At 59.2% G+C, this 18,757-nt stretch overlaps 6 protein-coding genes across 6 annotated transcripts; all 6 read left to right on the top strand.

Annotated features, from left to right (window-relative positions):
- Positions 1 to 1,446: 1,446 nt before the first annotated feature.
- On the top strand, positions 1,447 to 1,779 carry LBRM_27_2130 (putative small nuclear ribonucleoprotein protein; the record flags this gene model as incomplete). The annotated part of the gene is made up of 1 exon (XM_001565916.1): positions 1,447 to 1,779. One exon carries the CDS (start codon positions 1,447 to 1,449, stop codon positions 1,777 to 1,779), a length of 333 nt encoding a protein of 110 aa, XP_001565966.1.
- Positions 1,780 to 2,908: 1,129 nt separating this feature from the next.
- Positions 2,909 to 4,225, top strand: LBRM_27_2120 (conserved hypothetical protein; the record flags this gene model as incomplete). Its single annotated transcript, XM_001565915.2, has 1 exon — positions 2,909 to 4,225. One exon carries the CDS (start codon positions 2,909 to 2,911, stop codon positions 4,223 to 4,225), a length of 1,317 nt encoding a protein of 438 aa, XP_001565965.2.
- Positions 4,226 to 5,679: 1,454 nt separating this feature from the next.
- LBRM_27_2110 (conserved hypothetical protein) lies at positions 5,680 to 10,215 on the top strand (the record flags this gene model as incomplete). The annotated part of the gene is made up of 1 exon (XM_001565914.2): positions 5,680 to 10,215. The coding sequence occupies one exon, from the start codon at positions 5,680 to 5,682 to the stop codon at positions 10,213 to 10,215; it is 4,536 nt and encodes a 1,511-aa protein (XP_001565964.2).
- Positions 10,216 to 11,391: 1,176 nt separating this feature from the next.
- On the top strand, positions 11,392 to 14,271 carry LBRM_27_2100 (protein kinase-like protein; the record flags this gene model as incomplete). The annotated part of the gene is made up of 1 exon (XM_001565913.2): positions 11,392 to 14,271. One exon carries the CDS (start codon positions 11,392 to 11,394, stop codon positions 14,269 to 14,271), a length of 2,880 nt encoding a protein of 959 aa, XP_001565963.1.
- Positions 14,272 to 15,911: 1,640 nt separating this feature from the next.
- LBRM_27_2090 (conserved hypothetical protein) lies at positions 15,912 to 16,679 on the top strand (the record flags this gene model as incomplete). Its single annotated transcript, XM_001565912.1, has 1 exon — positions 15,912 to 16,679. The coding sequence occupies one exon, from the start codon at positions 15,912 to 15,914 to the stop codon at positions 16,677 to 16,679; it is 768 nt and encodes a 255-aa protein (XP_001565962.1).
- Positions 16,680 to 17,673: 994 nt separating this feature from the next.
- LBRM_27_2080 (hypothetical protein, unknown function) lies at positions 17,674 to 18,732 on the top strand (the record flags this gene model as incomplete). The annotated part of the gene is made up of 1 exon (XM_001565911.1): positions 17,674 to 18,732. The coding sequence occupies one exon, from the start codon at positions 17,674 to 17,676 to the stop codon at positions 18,730 to 18,732; it is 1,059 nt and encodes a 352-aa protein (XP_001565961.1).
- Between the last annotated feature and the right edge of the window lie 25 nt (positions 18,733 to 18,757).

Genomic DNA, 18,757 nt, shown 5'->3' with positions numbered 1-18,757 from the left:
CCAGGGAAAAGAAGAAGCACCAAGTACCTCGACCCGCCAAACTGATGGGCCCGCATGCGGCGCGAGAAAGCAGAAGCTGAAGCGCCGGAAGTAAAGCACACATGCGTGTTTGGGCGTGTAGGGTAGAGTGTGAATAGAGGGAGCGACGCAGGGGTGACGTACTGTCTCGCCTCTGCTCTCTGTCCCCCTTCTCCCCTCCTCTCTCGGAGATGTGCGCTTCTCTACGTGCATGTGTTGTTGTGCTTGTGCCTTTCATCGTGCACCAGTGTCTACCTTCGTGTATACGTGTGTATGTGTGTGTGTGTGTTTGTGTGTGTCGGTGTCGGTGAGTATTTTGCTATCTTTGATACGGATAAGACTCGGTTAAGTTGGTCTCTCTTGTTTCCCCTTGTGCCTTTCAGCTCTTTACAGAAAGTCCGTGTGTGTGTGTGTGTGTGTGTGTGTGTGTGTGTGTCTCTAGCGGAGTAAGTGTTCTCTTTTCTTGTGGCTTCATAATATATATATATATATATATGTGTGTGTGTGTGTGTGCGTGTGTGTGTGTGTGCGTGTCTGCGTGTGGGCCTCCCTGCCGCCTGTGCTGTCCTCCTCTTCTGTGCGCGCATTCTTCAGTTTTTGTCGTTCGCTCTTTTGGTGGCACATCGTTCTGTGAACCGACGCTGCACAGCTATCAGCCTCCCCTCCCTTTCAGCTGCACCTCCTTGCTTCCCACCTCCGCTCCCTTTACACACGTACACACGCGCACGTAAGCGCGCACAGCTAACACGCACACACACACACACATTCCTTTTCCTCGTCCTGCCGCATTTTTGCGTCTTGGCGTATGAAGCCTGTAAGCCACCATGGCGTTGAATGAAGAGAAGACAAACGAAAAGCTCAGGTATGACGTCCGACTGTGTCGCCCGTCCTTCTCTTCTCTTCCCTCTTCTTTCTCTGCCGGCAGCGGTGCATGCCATGCACCGCTAAACACGCATGCAGCAGCGTGCTTCGACTCATCTCGCGCGGTGAAAGATCCGCGGCCGCAGTGCTCATTACGTGGCCATGACAGCATGTGATGGGAGGTGCTGTGAGGAGGCGAGGGGAGAGGACTCGAGCTCACCCGCTTGTGTCTCCACCTTTGCGTGACGCGTACAGCCAAACCGCAGCACATCTTCACTTTTTCCGATTCACGTCGCCTCCTTTCTCTGCTCCTTTTTCTTTCCTCCTCCTCCTCCTCCCCCACTCTTTGTGTTTTCTGTGCGCGAGCGTGTGTGTGTGTGTGTGTGTGCGTACACCCTGACCATGATGGCAACATTGGCGCGCCTCTCTTGCTCGTTCTTGCACATGCCGTGTGGTCTTACCCATGGATGATCACGCACAACCGCAGAATCGATTCAGTGGTGGAAGCGTAGTCTCGAAAAGCACGGCAAAGCACATCCAGGCGCATACATACAGGGAAAACCGAAAATGGGCAAATACACCATGCTGCACAACATCAACAGGGTGTTGTGCGTTGTGCTCGATGATGGTCGTAGCGTCACGGGCAAGCTGCTCGTCTTTGACAAGCACATGAACGTTGTGCTCGGCGATGCCGTCGAGGAGCGGCCACAGTCCAAGAGGATGGCTGAGGAGGGCGTCTCGTCAAAGCGCCAGCTGGGGCTTATCTTGCTGCGCGGCGAGCACGTCGTGTCCGTTACAGTGATGAAGGATGTCGAGAACGGTGGGAGTGGGGCCGCGGCAAACTTTAGCGGCGCTCCCAAGTCGGCGAAGGCGACGGCGATGAAGCGCAAGCGCAGCTAGTAACGAGGAAAACGCAAACTTGGCACCTCCAAAAAGCTGAGGAGTGAGTTGAACTTTCTCGTACCGCTGTGTATGTGTGTGTGTGTGTGTGTGTGTGTATGTGTGTGCGTGTGCTCTGAAGCGCCCTGGCCTCTCTCTCCTGTGTCCGTCTACGGTCGCATATCTGTGAGTGCCCCTGTGTGCCCACATCCGTGTGTGCTGAGTGTAGGCATGGATGCGTTGGTGCTGATGGCGATGGTGCCTCTTTCCTCCCCCCACGACAAAAGGCGATGGCGGCGGGAAAGGGGCGATTATGGATGAACGCGTAGTACGAAAAAGACCCCGAAAGGATAGTACGCAACAGCAGAAGAAGACAGTAAGCAGCAACAACGTATAATCGCTGGAACGCCCTTGATGAGCTTCTGCTCATCACCTCGAGGCGAGTGTCAGCCTGCGTAGCCCCTCTTCAGGGAGAGTGAGAGAGACGTGTACTTGCGGAGCGTATGTGCGCGTGTGATTGCATGAGGACCCAAAAGGAAGAGGAGAAGAGGAGTAAAGGCGCAACTGCAGTGTTCACGACTGCTAATCCTCTCTACCCCCCTTTACTGCTTTTCATCCCCCCTCTCTTCCTCTATCTTCCCTCTCATGCCTGCGTATGCGTCTGCGCGCATGAGGATGACGACGATGGCTGCCTATCCTGTCGTGTTCACCGTCCCTCTCTACTCACCTTGCTTCCCTTGTTCCGTTCCTGCCGTCTTCTCTCGTTTCTCTGTCTCCCTCTTTATCACTCGTGGAAGATTACTGAATTGGCATCTGCGTCTCAGCCGGGCACGCGTCCGTTCGTCTGGGTGCTCACCTCGGTGCAGCCTCCATTGCTGCTACTGTGTCTTTAGCTGTTGTTTTGAGAGATTGCTGATACTCTCACATACCAAAGCGCCATTACACGGACCTCGGCGCATCATCGCGAGGTCCCATAGCACGACTTTTACCCAGGCAAGCTACTCGGAGTCCGTTGGGGTACATTACCTCGGAAGGAGCTTTCCTTGTAGGTAGTATTGGCTCCGCTACTGCTCACACTGTAGCTGTACCACCCCCTCTTTCACCTATCCTCACGGCACACGGGTGTCTGCTTCATCTTGTACAACGCACCATGACATCCACTGGCAATGGCGGCGGCAACAGGACCGCTGGGACCCTTCCGTCTCCACTGCAGACGGAGATCAGTGCGCCTGTCACGTCGGTGCCAGACATGCATGGCACACCTAAGCCCTTTTTACTCGACTCGATGCACTCTGCCGACTCCTCTCTCTCCTCGCAGGGCGCTCTCTCCGCGCCCAACAAGACGGGTGGGATGTTGGTGAGTCCGTCTTACTCCGAGGTCCGCGGTAGAACGGCTGCGGAGTCCTCTGCTCCTGGACCGCGCGCGTCGATGAACACAGACCAGCACAGCAAGCCGAGCGTGAATAGCATGAAGGCCTCCACTGCAGCAGACGGCAGCGACTCTCCATCCAAGTCCCGCTCTGGTTGCGGCCGCCGCGGTCAACGACGAGATAATTCGAACTGGTTCGACGCAGAGAAGCCTGCAAACGTGTATCGCCCTGCTGACACAGAGTTGAACCAAAACGTTCAGGTCGTCTATGACGGCATCGACGACCTGGAGCAGATTCGTCATGAGCAGGCGGAGCGCGCACAGCGGCAGAAGGAACATCTAGCGCAGCACATCGCTGATTTACCGACGGGATACCAGGCGACGCTGCCGCGCCTCAACGAACTCGACGCCACAAACAGCTGGGACAAACTGCTGCGAATGATGCGCAGCGAGTATGACCTATCGTGTCTCACAAGCTGCCTGGCACGGGAGCTGGACGAGGACGTCACGTGGAACCCAGAAATGCTGCTGGTGCAGCTCACCTCCGACATGCTGGACGCGGCTGAGTTGCAGAAGGATAGCGGAGAGGCGTACGTACCGGTGGATGCCAGCGACATCGGCCAGATGACCGGCGGCGAGGCGTCGCGCAAGCGCAACGAGAAGGGCTTGATGACTACGGCTCCGATGACCTCGTTGCCAATGCCTGGGGGCGCAGCACCAGCGGTGGGCACCACCGGAGGAGCTGCACGCGAGTCAGAGAAGAAGCGCCACGAAAAGGCTGCGGCTGCTTCGCCGCCTCCGTCATTCCAGACTACTATGTCGAAGACGCTGGGCAAGCACCCCACCGCTGCACCGGCTGCCGCGGTATTGAAGAGCAAAAATGCAGGCAACGGGGACAACGACGGTGCCACAGTGCCCACCAACTCCCCGTCGAGCTGCAACCGATCCGCCGCTGCCTCCAGACCTGGAGAGGCCGGTGGAGACGGCGGCAGCAACACCAATGTCTCGTCGGCGGTGGTGAGGCGCGAGGCAAGGAGAGACAAGAGTAATAGGAATGCTGCTGTCAAGCCCCAGGGAGCGAAGCTCTTCCCGAAGTAGAGCTGTGAGGGGTGACTGAGCACCTGTCCTCTCACAGGTGACACACGTAGACGTACCTTGCCAACCCGTGCGCGCCTCTTCCACAGTGTGTCTCTACCCATTGCTCACCCAGTCCTGATGGCCACCTGTGCGACCCGATGCCGTTCATCCCTAACTGTCTCTCTCCTCACCCTTGGCTTTGTGGGTGTACTTACGATTGTGTTTGCTGGATCCGCTGGGTTTCTACTCTCTGTCTCGCGCAGCCCCAATGACGTTGTTCCCCTTTCCCTTCCCCTCCCTAACTCCTCGTGGGTTGCCTGTTGGGTATGTGTATGAGTCTCTTTATATAAACATATATATATATATATATATATATATATATATATATAGTGTGTGTGTGTGTGTGTGCGCGCCATTCTGATTTGGCCCATTTCCTCGATTCATGTATTTCGCGAGAGCACGACCTGCGCACAGGCACATAGACCCGCGTCTGTGTGCTACGTGTTCCCTGCCCACATGCAGTCGATTTTTACTCGACCTCTCTCACTCGTACACAGCAGGAAAAACGCGTCCTCATCCTCTTCGCTCTTTCACGCAAGCACGCGCGTGTAAAAAATCAGAAGGAGGCGCGAGAGTAATGTGGTGGCTGCCTGTGTCTCCCTTTCTCTGCGTCTGTGTCTGCGTGTGCGTGTGCGTCTGTGTGTGTGTGTGTGTGTGTGTGTGTGTGTGTGTGTGTGTGTGCATATGTGGGATGAGACGCTGCATGTGCACTGTCACCCATCCAGCGTTTCAGTTGCCCGTGAGGCGAGTCACGGGCTTTTTTGCAACTCTCTTCTTAGACCTACTCGAGCAATGAAGAGGCAACGGGAATCGGGGGGGGGGAGGGGAGGGCGGAGACTCGATGCGTCCGCCGCCGAAGAGCTTCTGCGACCATGTGCGTCCGGTTTCGAGTTGTGCGAGCTGCCTGCTTCCGACACTGTAGAGAGAGAGAGAGGGGAGAGAAGTAGAATGACAGATGTGAGGGCCCTGGGAGCCGCAGTGAGGCCCATACACACAGAGACACAGAGCGGACCACGGGGAGGGGTGCTGTTGTGCTACTGTCGTCAGCACCGATTTCTCCCCCCTCGTGCTGCGTGTGTGTTTGCCGTCTCTCTCCCGCTGTTTTCTCCTTTCTCTGCTCATGTGTTACGTCGATTCTGCCGCTGAGCTTGCGTACACCCAACAGTGGCTACTCACACCCACACCTGCCCACATATCCATCGCCTCGTTCTTCATGCTTGACTCCGCATCCTTCCCTCCTCTCCATCTACTTCTCCCTCCATTCCCCGCTTGCTATTGTTCTCCCCTTGGGGTCATCTACCAACACCCTTGCCCCCCCTTCGCTGCACACCCACACACCTACTACGCCTCTCATTCTTCTTTCTCTCTCTTTCCCTCTCTTGTCTGTGCCACATCAGCAACTTTACCCCGCTGGAATGAAGAAGGTGCTGGTGCTGAACGGCGACTCGTATGTCGGTCGCCATGTCGTGAAGGCATTCTACCAGTCGTACGAGTATGACGTTGAGATCACGCTCACACGCACTGGCGAGCGGGCCGCGGCGACGACACGTACGGTGTCGAAGGCGACCTCGAGTGACTGGCTGTGGGATCAGATGAAGAGTCTGTGGGACTCGCTTGAAAGGTCGCTGGTCGCCGCTGCGGCCGACAACTCGGACGACCCTTCTACCGCCTCTACACCTGGATCGCACTGCAGGAGCAAGAAGCGCGCCACATCCGCTGTAGGCACGGAGGAGTTGCCCACATCACCGCCACTCGCAGGCTTGTCCGCAGAGGAGCAAGATATGTTGCCGGCAGACCTCCAGTTCTGTGTGCGCAGTATCGTTCCAAAGCACAACGACAACGCAGAGGAGTTCCGTAAGCGCCTGCTCGCCAATGACGTCGTCATTGCTGTCCTCCAGGACGACACGTACGAGGCCATGTGCGCCATCCGCATTCTCGCCGGGACACATTACGAAGTAGAGAAAACGTTTGTACTGGTGTCCTCGGCCGTGACGTGGGCGTACACACTGACGTCAGAGCGCGCGCGTGCCCGTGAGATGCGGCAGAGGGAGCGCGAGGAGGAAAGAAGCGCCTTCTTGGAGGAGCTCCTCAACGCTGAGGATGAAGACATTGGTGACGAGGATGACCTTAGCGAGGGCGCTGCTGCCATGGCAGAGAGAGAGGCGCGCCGTGCAGCGCGTCGCACAGAGCTAGAGCGGCGCCTTCCCTTCTCACTGCGCGAGCCTGCCTCTGGCGAGGACGAGGCCGAGATCCACGCGCTTGTTCCGGACCGAGTCTTTACCGACGACGCCTATGCGCAGCGTGTGCCTCACCCGCGCTTTCAGCACTGGCACTCACTGGAGCACCTCGTGAAGTGCGCCAACACTGAGACGCTGCACACCTACGTTGTCTTCGCTGGTCTCCCGTACGGCGCCGGCGAAGGGTCGGAGATGCTGTTCGGGCTCCTGCGGAGCGCATGGTACCACCAGGTTCTGCCGCAGTACGGCGCCGGCGTGAATAGGATCCCCATGATCCACGTGCAGGACTTGGCCTCGGTCCTCTACAAGGTTGGCAGCGCCTACGATGTGCTTGACAAGCGGTACGTGTTCGCTGTCGACCAGGGCCACGTCACACAGCGGCAGCTGCTGCACGCTGTGCAGGCGCGCTTCGGCGGGTTTGTGCAGCCGGCTGTTGCAGTGTCCCTGCCGCTGACGGCAGCGGACTTGGTGTGTCTTGATGGGCTGGAGCTGCCACCGCCGACCAGCCCGCAAGACCTTTTCGCCACGTTTGGCAACGAGTCGTGCTGGGGCGACGGCGGCGCTCTCTTGACCGCCCTGGTGCTCTCGGACATCCAAGCGGAGCCCTCTACCGCGCTGACGGTGCACGTGGAGGAGGAGTGGGTGTCCCTCGACGGCTTCCTGGCGAACCTTGACGTCGTATGCGCGCAGTTTCGCGCTGCGCACGCGGAGATGTTCAAGCCGGTCCGCGCCCTCATCACCGGCCCACCGCTGAGCGGGGCAGAGACCGTCGCCGCTCTGCTGGCGCAACACTGCCGTGTGCCGTGCGTGTCGCGTGAAAGCATTGTTGTGGACTACAAGGCGCACATGGCGGACGTGCGCGCCGCGCTGCGAGGCCTGCTCATGCGTCGCCTACAGCGCCGTCGCGCCCGGATGCAAGCTCGGCTGGTGCGTCAGGCAGCGCAGGAGAAAGTTGCTCAACGTCTAGCAAAAGAGGAGCAGCGGCGCCAGCGGCGAGAGGATCGGCAGCAGCGCGGCGACACAGACGATGACAGCGGAAGCGAGGAGGAACGGGACGAGGAAGGGTCGGCAGCGGATGAGGAGGGCGAGGGCATCGACGCGGCATCTGAGGTGGACTCCCGTGCCTCTCTGATGTCGATCTTTCTTCCTCCGGCCACCAAAAGTGCTGATGACGGCAACGAAGACGAGGAGGACGCGGTGCAGCAATGGCGGCAGCCGCCTTTACGGCCCATTGAGCTGGTTGTGAACGAGGTGTACATCCGCGGCGCCGCCGATGCCGGCGTTGACGACGGAGACCACGAAGGCAGCGCTGAGATTGACGAGGAGCAAGAGGAAGGGGGAGAGGAGGATGACAGGGAAGGTGGCGGCAACTGGCTCGCTCAGCTCGACGCACAGGATGAGGAAGCACAAGCAGAAATGGAAGAGGACCGCGAGCTACTGCCTCCTGTGCCCCTCTCCGCTGCCATGGGCGATAGGGTCCTGCCTTCACTAGCTCTACCGCGCTTTGCTGCCCGTAGCCGTGGCCGCGCCTTTGCACGCGACGTGGACCGGCAGGAGCTGCGATGCATCGCGGCGCTTCGTCAGGAGTACCTTCTCGGTCTAAAGGTGCTTGCGCTAAAGGTGTCTACGGAGGGGCGATTGCCACGTCCGCTGCCCACTCCAGCGGTGACCGAGGACGGCGTCAATGATGGCGGGTACGGTGACGAGGTTGGCCGCGGCGGCACCAGCAATGGGACCGACGGAGAGGGCGACGAGGAGGACGAGGAGGATGAGGAGGATGAGGAGGCGGATGGGGAGGCGCCGAGCGACGGTGAGCCTCACGCGTCGCCGGAGGGCAGCAGCAACGGCGCCGAGGAGGAGGACGAGGGTACCGATTACGGATGCGCTGACACCAGCAACGAGGCGAATCCGATCCTTGCGATCGACCCCGACGAAGACGACTCCGCGTACCTCGACTGTGCGCTCGCCTTCATGTGTCGGTGGCGCCTGCGTCAGTCGGATTGCCGCTGCCAAGGCTACATTCTCAGCGACTTCCCGCAGACGCTGGCGCAGGCCATCTTATGCTTCCGTGCAAATGAAACCGAACTCGAGGATGGAGAGCTGCGCCGCCAACGTGCTCTCGCCCCACTGCTGACGCGCACTGATGACCACGCTGCCGAAGACAACAGCGACGCGGACGACGAGGACGGCGGGCCTCTAGCCCCTATAGATGCGGACTTCCCTCTACCTGACATCGCCAGCATCAAGGAGGAGGAGCTGGTGGCGCTGGAGCGGGCCCATCGCCGTAGCCGCGGCCCAGCATGTAGTGGCAGCGCCGCCGGGGAGGTAGAGTCGATGGGTGACTTGACGGAGGAGGCGGCCGCTGCCAGCAGCGACGTGGAGACCGTAATGACGCCTGTGGACGAGTCTCTCTTCGTAGACTATGTTGTGGCACTCCAGGCCGACCCGGCTCTCTTGCGCGCCACGATCGATGCTCTACAGACAAAGCTGGATGCGGCTGCGGCTCGGCAGCCATCGTCGACGTCTCCGAGAGACGCCGCACCCTCTGCGCACAGTACTGCTGCGATAGGGTTGTCAGAGGCGGCGCTCGCCACGCTTCGTGCCTCTCTCCATATCACACCATATGCTGCACAGCTCGAGTGGTACATGAAGCATCACGCTGCCACTGCTTCTCCGATCCAGTCGCTCCTGGCGTGGCTCAGCGCCATCACAACAACACCCGCGCTAGGTGTGCGCAGCGCGCAAGTTATTGTCCCCCCTAACAACAATGATGATGTTGCTGACGCTGAGGGCGCGGGCGGCGTCGCCGCAACTACCATGGAGGCACCTCCAACGACCCGCACCGCACAGATGCTCTTCATGTCGGTGCCGGTGTTAAACACAGAGGAAGTGAAAGCATGCTGGTGCGCGGCGCGCGAGCGAAAGGCGCGAGCTGACGCGAGGGCGGCAACGGTCGGTATGGCGACACGAACGATGCCGAACCGTACATGCGGTGATGAGTGCGGATCGGCGTTGGTGAATGCAATGCTCCCGGTGGCGCTGTTGCGGCTCGCACCGCTCTGCTGGACCGGCGCTGCGGCCCCAAAGTCTGCAGCACTCCTCAGCCAGGCCCCTTCCTCCTCAGCGCACACCCCGCACCCTTGTGACAGTCTCGCCGCGTCGCGGTGTGCACTACAGCCGGCCGCATCTCTAGAGGCTCTTGCGCAGGAGCTGTGCACACGTATTGCGCCCGCGCGCCGAGATCCCATAGCTGTGGCTACGGCTGCTGCACTGCCAGCGGCATGCGTAACAGCCGATCGTGCGTCGTACACAAGCACTGAGACGACCTCGCCGCTCGCGCTCAACGCCACGGCGACGGCTGCCGCGCCAGCGAGTCAAGTGGATGTCGCAGGGGGGTCTGAAGCACCAGCCGATGCTAGCGCCTCAGACGCTGCAGCGGCAGCGGTGGAGCGGAAGGCGAGGTTCGCTGCTGCTTCTCAGGACGAGGCGTCCCAGATCCTGCATGAGTTGGCCTCCCTGCGTCATCTGCAGATCGTTGAAGGAAGCCCTGAAACGGCGGAAATGCTGGGACTGCCTGCGGAGACGTACCTGATGAGGTACGTGCTTCCGAGTCTGACGCCTGTCATGACGGGTGTGGTGCGTACGCGATCAAATGACCCTGTCTCCACGCTAGCTGATGCTCTCTTCGACCACTGCCGCCGTGTAACGCTGTAAGAGAAAAGTGAGTCTGAGCAGCTACTGATGTTAGTGCAGGCTCGCGCGCGCGTGTGTGTGTGTGGCCCTACTGCGGTGTATCTCCGTCACTTTTGTTTTGCCACTCTTTATTTTTCCCCCTTTTATGTATGTACAATGGCTGCGAGTTCTCTATGCGTGTGTGACTGCCTGCGTGCACTTCTCTGTCTCTGGGGCATGCGCAACAGTGGCTCTCTACCTCGCGTCTGCCCTTCTTCTATCCCAAGTAACGCGGATGCTTCTATGGACTACATTGCGGTGGAGGGGGGCCTGACGCATATATGTACTATACGCCCCCACAACACCTTCGTTTTTTCTTGTTAATGTGAGCTGTGCGAGCATCAGCGCACCACACCCACTTCTTGCGCACCCCCCGTTTTGTTTTTTTATTTGCCGGCGTACTCAGTCCTTGAGTGGGCCGGTGTACTGGTATGCATGTATAGGCGCGTGTATGTGCCCCTCACGTCACACTGCATCCGCTCTCCGTGATGCCAGAAGGGTTGGGCAAAAGCGAACACACACACCCATACGCACCCAAACTAAAGCACGGCCGGGCTCCGTCAGCGGTGACTGTGCGGTGCTGCAGCGTTGAAGATGTGTAACGAGTAGTTGGCAGCAGTGGTGACTGAGTGGGCTGGTGGATGTTAAGCAGAGCCGCGCTCCAGCCAGGACCAGGGAAGAAAAACCGCTGAGGACCTGAAACGCTTCTAGCCAGCAGACCGTGCGACTAATGCAAAGTGTGCAGGCTTGTGTATGTAGCTCCGCTTACGTGTGTGCGCGTATCGGCGTTGTCATCCCCCCTTCTCTTACGCCCACACGTTTCCGCACTCCATCATCTGCAGCACCCTCCCTTTCATCCTGTCCCTATTTTCCCCTTCCTCTGTCTCTATTCATCTCTTTCACATGTGCCATCACGGCCCTCTATGCGGTGCGGGTGCTCCTCCAATGGGTATGACAGCGCGCTCACCTTCGATCGGTGCGCCCTGTCTTTCCCTCTCTGCCCTCTTTTTTTTTCTCGTCCTCTCCGCGCCTTTGCATCGTTGTGAGTGGCTGCGCATCCGCTGGCGGACGGTGAGAAGAGCCAGAAGAAATAACGACTGTGATTGCAGGCCACCTGTACAGTCACACCCATACGTGGAGATCACCGCAATCTAAACAATGCAGGTCAACTCGCTCTTGGAGCGTATGCGGAAGGTGCGGCAGGAGAAGGCTGCTGCCGCCGCCGCCGCCACTGCCACGGCTCCGCCAGTAGTGACGAACACTACTACCACTGTCCCCACTGCCAACACGACGAGCAGAGACGCACCCACATTGAACGCCGCTGACGCGGATGCCACGGGTGGCGGTGGAGTCGCCGTTTCGTCGTCTTTGTCTACCGGTGTGGCGGTGCCGGCACCTCCGCCTGTGTTTGCCTCTCCGTCCTCAGCGCGGCTCGAATACCGCGACAACGCGACGGATCCGCTGTGTGTGCCATTCACGTGCGACATGGTCGTGTCGGTCCTCAACACGCTCCTCAACGACTACCAGCGCCACTCAACGCCAGGTGTTACCGCTGTTGCTCCAGGCGGCGTTAATGGTAGTGTGGCACCCACGGCGAAGGGGGTGGTAGCCAGCACTGAAGCGACTGGAGGCGCCGCCCATGACGTGCATGCATCCAGCAAGATGTCTGGGGAGAGCTCCGGCGCCGGACGTCGAAACAGCGGCACGGAGAGCCAGCTTGTCGTGGAGAAGGCTGTCGCGCGTATGCGAGAGGTCCTGGCGGCGCAAGGATCCCCACAGATGGCCCCCAAAGCGACAGGGGACAGTAAGTCATCTGCCACCGCCATTGGGACTGTCACTGCTGCGGGGCCGTCGATTTCGTCTCTTTACTCATCTAGCGCTTCCTTGCTTGCCGATGCAGCGTACAATGCTGCCTGCGCTGTGGCCCGCGTCGATGTTTCCGGGGCAGTTCGGCCCATTTGCCGGGATGTGAACTACTACACTCGAGTCGGCCGAATCTCGCAGGGCGTGTATGGCGTCGTCTTCCGCGCTGTCACCACGGCAGACTACGAGCGGCAGCACCGACAGCAATCGCGCCACCGCGTGACTCAACAGAGCTCAGCTTCCTCGTCAGCCGCTCCACCGCCAACGCATGTGCAGGCATATGCTCTGAAGCACATAAAGAAGATGTGGCTAGAAGACTCGCAGGTGGGGCTTCCGCCCTACCTCATGCGCGAAATTGATTTGCTACTCCGGTTGCAGCATCCAAACATAATGGGCGCGCTAGAGCTCGTCTTGCTAGACCCGACGCCGGTCCCGCGTCGCCTGACATCACCACCAAAATCGCGCTCGACCTCCTTGTCATCCTCGTTGTCACCGTCATCATCATCGGAGTCGGAGTCGCCATCAACCGAGCAGCCCGCAGATGAGGCCACGGAGAGCGATCGACCCCTTCGCCGTCCCCGCTCCACCGCGGAGGACACAACAGCGCCAAACCCAACGAAAAAGGCGAAGAGCGACAGCGCCGGCGAGCCACCATTGCAGCGGGACGAGGGCCGCTCCGCTCCCCAAACTCAAACCACGGGTGCGAAAGGCACTGCTCAGGATGCTGCCACCACACGCCCACTGGCTGCTGTCGGCGCTGCAAGCAAGGCGAAGGACGTCTTCCTTGTGATGAACTACTGCCCTTACGACCTGGGGAGCTACATGCGGCGGTACACCACCATGGCGGAGCTTCGGGGCAGCGGCGACTGTAAGCTCCCTCACACGAGTACTCAGGTGCCGTTCTTTCACATCACGCCACGCAACGCGCATCCACAGGCGGCGGCGAGCTACGTGGCACGTGCCAAGTCCATCGTATACCAACTCTTGCGCGCCGTGGCGTTTCTGCACGACAGTCGTATTCTCCACCGCGACCTGAAAATGTCAAACGTGCTGCTCGCCGAGAACGGCTACGTGAAAGTGTGCGACTTCGGCCTTGGCCGCCTCTACCGCGAAGGCCAGGCGCTCACCCCCACCGTTGTGACGCTCATGTATCGCGCGCCGGAGCTGCACTTTGGTGTCGTGGACTACTCTCACAAGATGGATGTCTGGTCGGTCGGGTGCATATTTGCCGAGCTTTTCCTGCGCCGTCCTCTTTTCCACGCCTCGACCGACAGTCAACACCTGCTGGCCGTGTGCGAGGTGCTGGGCATTCCGACGGAGGAGTCGTTCCCTGGGTTGTACCACCTTCCGCAGACGAAGGCAATGATGCAGTCGCTACCGCGTTGGAACCGCACCTCACGTCTGGCGAGCCTCTTCCAACGTGGCGCTATCCTCCCCACTGTAGCGCACGGCAGTATCCCTGTGGCAGCGGAGGGTGCGCTGCTGCCTGCAAGCGGGGTGGATCTGCTCGCATCGGTGTTGCAGTGGAACCCGCGCCGCCGCCCATCTGCCGCCGAGGCTCTGCAGCACCGATTTTTCACGGAGGAACCGCTGCCGTGTGCACCGGCAGAGCTAATGCGACCGATGCCGTGGCTGGATGCTGCCGCTGCTGCGGTTCATGTTATGCCTTCCTCAGCACTTGTTTGCGAGGATCGGGGTAATCAGCCTGGCATCCTGGTGTCGCAGGATGCCCTTCCCCCGGCAACTCGGATGGCGTCGAACTCAGCTGAGGGGCCGTCTTCTGCGAGTGTGCCCCCTGCTGTGCAGCACGTGATGGACGTTCCTAGCGGAGCGGCGGTGGCCGTCGCAGCCATTCAACTAGCGTCTGACACCACAGGTGGCGCATCGTCTTTGGCGAGTGCCTCACCGGATATGTTCCCTGGAAGCAACGGTAACACCGTGCTGAGCAACACTGTTGGCGGCGGATACCAGGAAGCCATCGGTGTCCGTGACTACAGCGGCAGCGACGGGGACCTAGCACCAGAGGAAGAAGAGGAGCAGCGACTGAAGCTGCACACGCGCCGCAGCACGCGCGACCAGATCGAGGACGAGGTCGACAACAGCGACAGTGATGCGGGCACAGAGAGATTGGAGCAACAGGTGCGGTTCCTCGCGAACCAAGACCGAGATGAGTGAGAAAGAGAGCTCCCCCTCTCTTCCCCCCGAGGGTAATGGCCGTACGATCTTGTAGTCGTCTTTAGCTTCGACCCTCTTCCTCCTCTTCCATGTGAGTGCGCGCGTGTGTGTGTGTGTATTTGCATCTGCGCCTGCGCGCTCTCCTCCTGCTGCTGCCGGCTCTGTCGCTGCCTTCTTTCCTCCCTGTCCAGAGCCAGGTGGTGGCGGTGGCTGGTGTTTCCCTTTTCTGCTCTCCTCCCCTGCTCTTGCTCCACATCGATGGGGCGCTTCTGACTCATTCACGTGTGTTTAGAGAGAGAGAGGCGGAGCGAGCGAGAGCCATGAGATGCACGTTGAGGCTCCTGCGGAGTTTCAACTTTCCACCCTTTGTGGCTATTGCACCGCTCGACTTCCTCAGAGATTCTCGACCCCGCTGGTGCGGCCGGTTCTGTGAGCGTGCGCGGGGACATGTTTGGCGCCGCCCTTCCTCATCACACCCCCTTCATCCCCTTCTCCACTCTCTTTCTCACCCCCCTCTCTCTCCCGCCCTCTCTCCGCTCCGCGACTCCCATCCGTGGTACCGCCACCACCCGTGCCACTGCGACCGTTCTCTCTCCCACTTTACCTCGCATCGCTGCGACTGTTGTCATTTACCTCCTTGCAAATCTGTGTTTTGTGTTGAGGTATGCATATCTGTGTACTTGTTGGTGTGTACGTGTGTGTGTGTGTGTGTTCGTATGCTCGTTGACTCTCTTCCCCTCCTCCCTTCATTGGTTCTCTTCCTCCGCTGCGTGCACATCACCGCTTGTGTTGGTGCTCGCACGCCGCGTGTGTGTGTGTGTGTCTGTCTGTCTGGGTGTTGCTCTCACTATTATTCTGGCGATGATGTCGTTATTATCCCTTTCGGCCATCTCGTGATGCTTTTCTCCACTCCCTCCTCATCTTCTTGTACCTCTTCGGCGTGCAGATTGTGTGGTTGCTTGCTTGTGTGCTGGTGTGGGATTCACTTTGACAGCCACCTGTGTCCCGCGTGTATCGCCGTTGCCAATAGCCTGTACATCACGGCATGGAACTGCAATGTACGAAGCCCTCCTTTCCCCCTCCCTTCTGCAGATGGAGGCGTCCGAGGCTTCAGCAGGCGCTGCGCAGCAGACATGCGCAAGCGCAGAGAGAGGGAGCGGGCGTGAAAGGAGAGTCGCCTCAGAGTATGTCGACATGCTCATCCATTCAACGGGGAGCCACCACTGTCGTCGTCTCTGCGCCCCCCCTGCTCTCTCCCTCTCCGCTACGCACAGACACGTGCACCGCATACACGTCGCATCTCCTATGTGCAGTGACAAGACGCGGTTTAATGCCGGGCGGGGCGGGATGAGGAACAAAATAAAGAACTAAAGGATGTGCCAATGGAGGCAGGCGGATCGCTTGTGCAGGCGAACGATGGCCTCTCTTCTCTTCTCTCTTTCTGAGATCTGAGCGCTTCTCGGTGTCTCCGCTGCTTCCGCACTGGCGCCTTTTTCCCTTCCCAGCTGCTCATTTTTGATTCCGCCTTCTCTTCGTTCGATCATCCTCTCATCCGCGCCAGACTTCCCTACTCTCTCACCCTTCCTTGAACCCCTCCTATACACACGCAGGCAGAACATATTAAGACCTTTCCAGATATCATGCTGTTCGGCAACGAGGCCCCCTTCCATCTGAAGCCAATTCCGTATCGCGGTGTCTGGAGGCACCAGGCAGAGGTTCTGCAGCATCCTCCCGGCTATCAGCACCCGATCATTCCTCTCCCGCCGTGCTCAGCATCGAACAACACAGCAGTACGGCCAGGCACGAGCAGCACCTTGGCGCACTCGTCGCTCTCGTCTGTCTCTCCTTCCCCAGAAGCCTCGGTGAAGCCAAGCATCACTGCTGGGACGTCATCATATACAACATCAAAGCACTGCGCTGCTGCTCCTGCACTCAACAATGTAGTGCCACCGCACTTACTACAGCAGCATCAGCGCCACCCGCGCATGGACTGTGACAGCGGGCGTGGCGGGGATGCATTTTTAGCGGACGCGCAGCGCCTTGATGCTGATATGACAGTCGACGCGGCTCTTCGTCAGGATCGATTGTGCAGGCGTCAAAAGCTCCGTGAGTACCAGCAGGCTCGCCACGAGCGGGCGGCGGCGCGTGAGGCGGCACTACAAGCTACCCGCAACGCGGCCATTGAGGCAGCGCAGAGGCGACTTGCCAACGTAGCGGGCACGGCGCGCAAGAACCGTGAGCAAGACGACCGTGATCCTATCACTCACCAATGCTACACAGTGGAGGCGGAGCAGAAGGTGATGCGCCACAACGCTGAGGTGCGCACCCGCTACGCCGCACGCCAGCAGTTTCTCAGCCGGCAGATGAACTCGACGGAGTACAACATCCTTACATGGAAGCTTCGATAGTACATGGAGGATGAGTGGGTGAGGTGCTTGTCTGCGTGCTTGAGCTGCTGGTAGTTTGAGGTGTGGATGGGGGGAGTGCGTGCCATGACGTGGCTTACGTAGCTCGTTCGCACTCTCCCTTCCTCTGTATATTGCATCCCCCAGTGTGTGCCTCCACACCGTGTATAGGGCTCTCGCTCCGCGAGCTGCCGCCTTCTCTCACTATTGCCAGCGGTTCTGCAGAGGGGGGAACAACACTCTTCGATGTATAGCCGAGTCGTGTATCTTCCTCTCTCTTCCGCCTGCATGATCATACTCCTCTCTTCCGTGTTCTGTAGAGCTTTCTTCCCCTTCCCCCCTCTCGCTCCCGTGCCTGCGAGCTCTTTCCCACTCCGCCCTCAGCGACCCCCTCTCGCCATAGCCCTTGTGATGGTTATGCTTCCTTGTATGCGTGGATGCCTCGTGCCGCAATGGGAGCGGATGCCAGGAAGGAAACAGATAGGCGTGCTCTGCAGGCTCTCTTTTCACCACATCAGCTCGTTTCTTGTGGTGATAGGGCCCCCGCGCGACACCCCTTCCTCCCACTCCCTACACAGCAAAGCTGTCCTCACGTAGTGGAGATACGGCCGCTGCAGGCACGCCGTACTTTGCTCATGCGCAGCACCGCCACCACACCAGCTGTTGCGTTCTTTCCCCACCTCATCTCCTTTCACCCTCTCTCTTTTCTCCACCCCCCTTTGCTGTGTCGTTTCTTTGCGCTGCTGCGTTGATTATGCCTACGTGTTTGCCTGCTATGGTTATGCTGAGCCCCTTCTTGGCCACAGAACGTCTTCGGCTACTCCGCGTCTCTATTGTGATCGCACTTACACTCACGAGCCCTGCTCCTTTGCTTTGCCTTTTTCCTCTTCCCTCTAGCAATTTTTAGCCCACCCGCCCCCCTCACCCCCCCTCTCTCTCCTCCTCGTCTCGTAGAGATATTACATAAATCCCCCCACCACGCGTCCGCTCCTGCGTGATGTCGTCGCATGACACAGAGGAGGTGACTGTGTTTGCAGCCTGCGTACTCCCCTCTGGTGTTCGCTACTCCACCCTCACCTCGGATGCCCACCAGAAGAATCACATGGCCCTAGGCGTGAACGGGGAACTGTACTTGGTTGTGCACCCCATATACTCGCTGTCACCTCGTGCGTATAGCCGCTACGTGCTTGGTGCCGTTTTACTGGTGCTGTTGGAGGTGGCCGTTTTCCTGCTTACGCTGCTAGGCTTGTCCACGCCATTCCTCACTAAAAACAGCCGGAGCTTCTTCTCCTTCGCGGGTGGGAGCGGGGCGTCTATGATCGATCCGCCCGAGCGACGCACGCCACTGGTTGTCTCTTCAGCCTTTCTTGTCACATTCCTCTTATTGTTTTCGTTCATTTGCCCTATCTCCGTGGTATTATGCGTGCGTCGAGACCAGCACGCGCGCGTGAGCGAAGAGCTGTTCAACCGAGAACTCCTGGAGCAGCACGGCGTGCAGGTCCGCGATGATGGGCACGTGTGCGGCCCCGGTGGTGAGCCGAGCGTTGCGAAGGAAGAGGGCGCGTTGGACCCATGCTGTGGATTCGAGGCGAACGAGCACTCGCGGCTGTTGCGAAACGCCGGGATGTTCTGTGTGCAGTGCGGTGTGGAGGTCATCAGCGTGATCATCCTGATCGCCGTTGTGTCCGACATGAGGTTATTGCACAGAAATACCATGGATCAACAAGGAACCGTGTCCTTTCAGAGGGGTTTCTTCATAACCATCGTGGCGTTGGTGTTGAAGATTTTGGAGCTTATTTTATACTGCTACATCGCATATCGGATGCTGCGCATCCGTCTCTATCAGCGCTTGCCGCGTTGCCACCTCGTCCCTGTGTCCAGCTGTCGCGAAGTTGGTGCCCTCGCGACCGGTGACGGCGCCTGCAGCTCCTCCGAGCCACCTCTCAAAGACGGCATTAAAGAGTGCTATTCGAGCAAGTCGTGCCACGGCCCCTTTGAGAGGGAAGGTAGCCGCGAGATGGAGCCCATATCGCTGCCACACCTTCAGCTGTATTAAGTGCTTGTGAGGGGAGTGCTGCCCC

This window comes from Leishmania braziliensis, chromosome 27 (assembly GCF_000002845.2).
Source record: "Leishmania braziliensis MHOM/BR/75/M2904 complete genome, chromosome 27".
NCBI lineage: Eukaryota > Euglenozoa > Kinetoplastea > Trypanosomatida > Trypanosomatidae > Leishmania > Leishmania braziliensis.
Note: the sequence above shows the minus strand (reverse complement) of the source record. Positions and strands in the feature narration are given on the sequence as shown.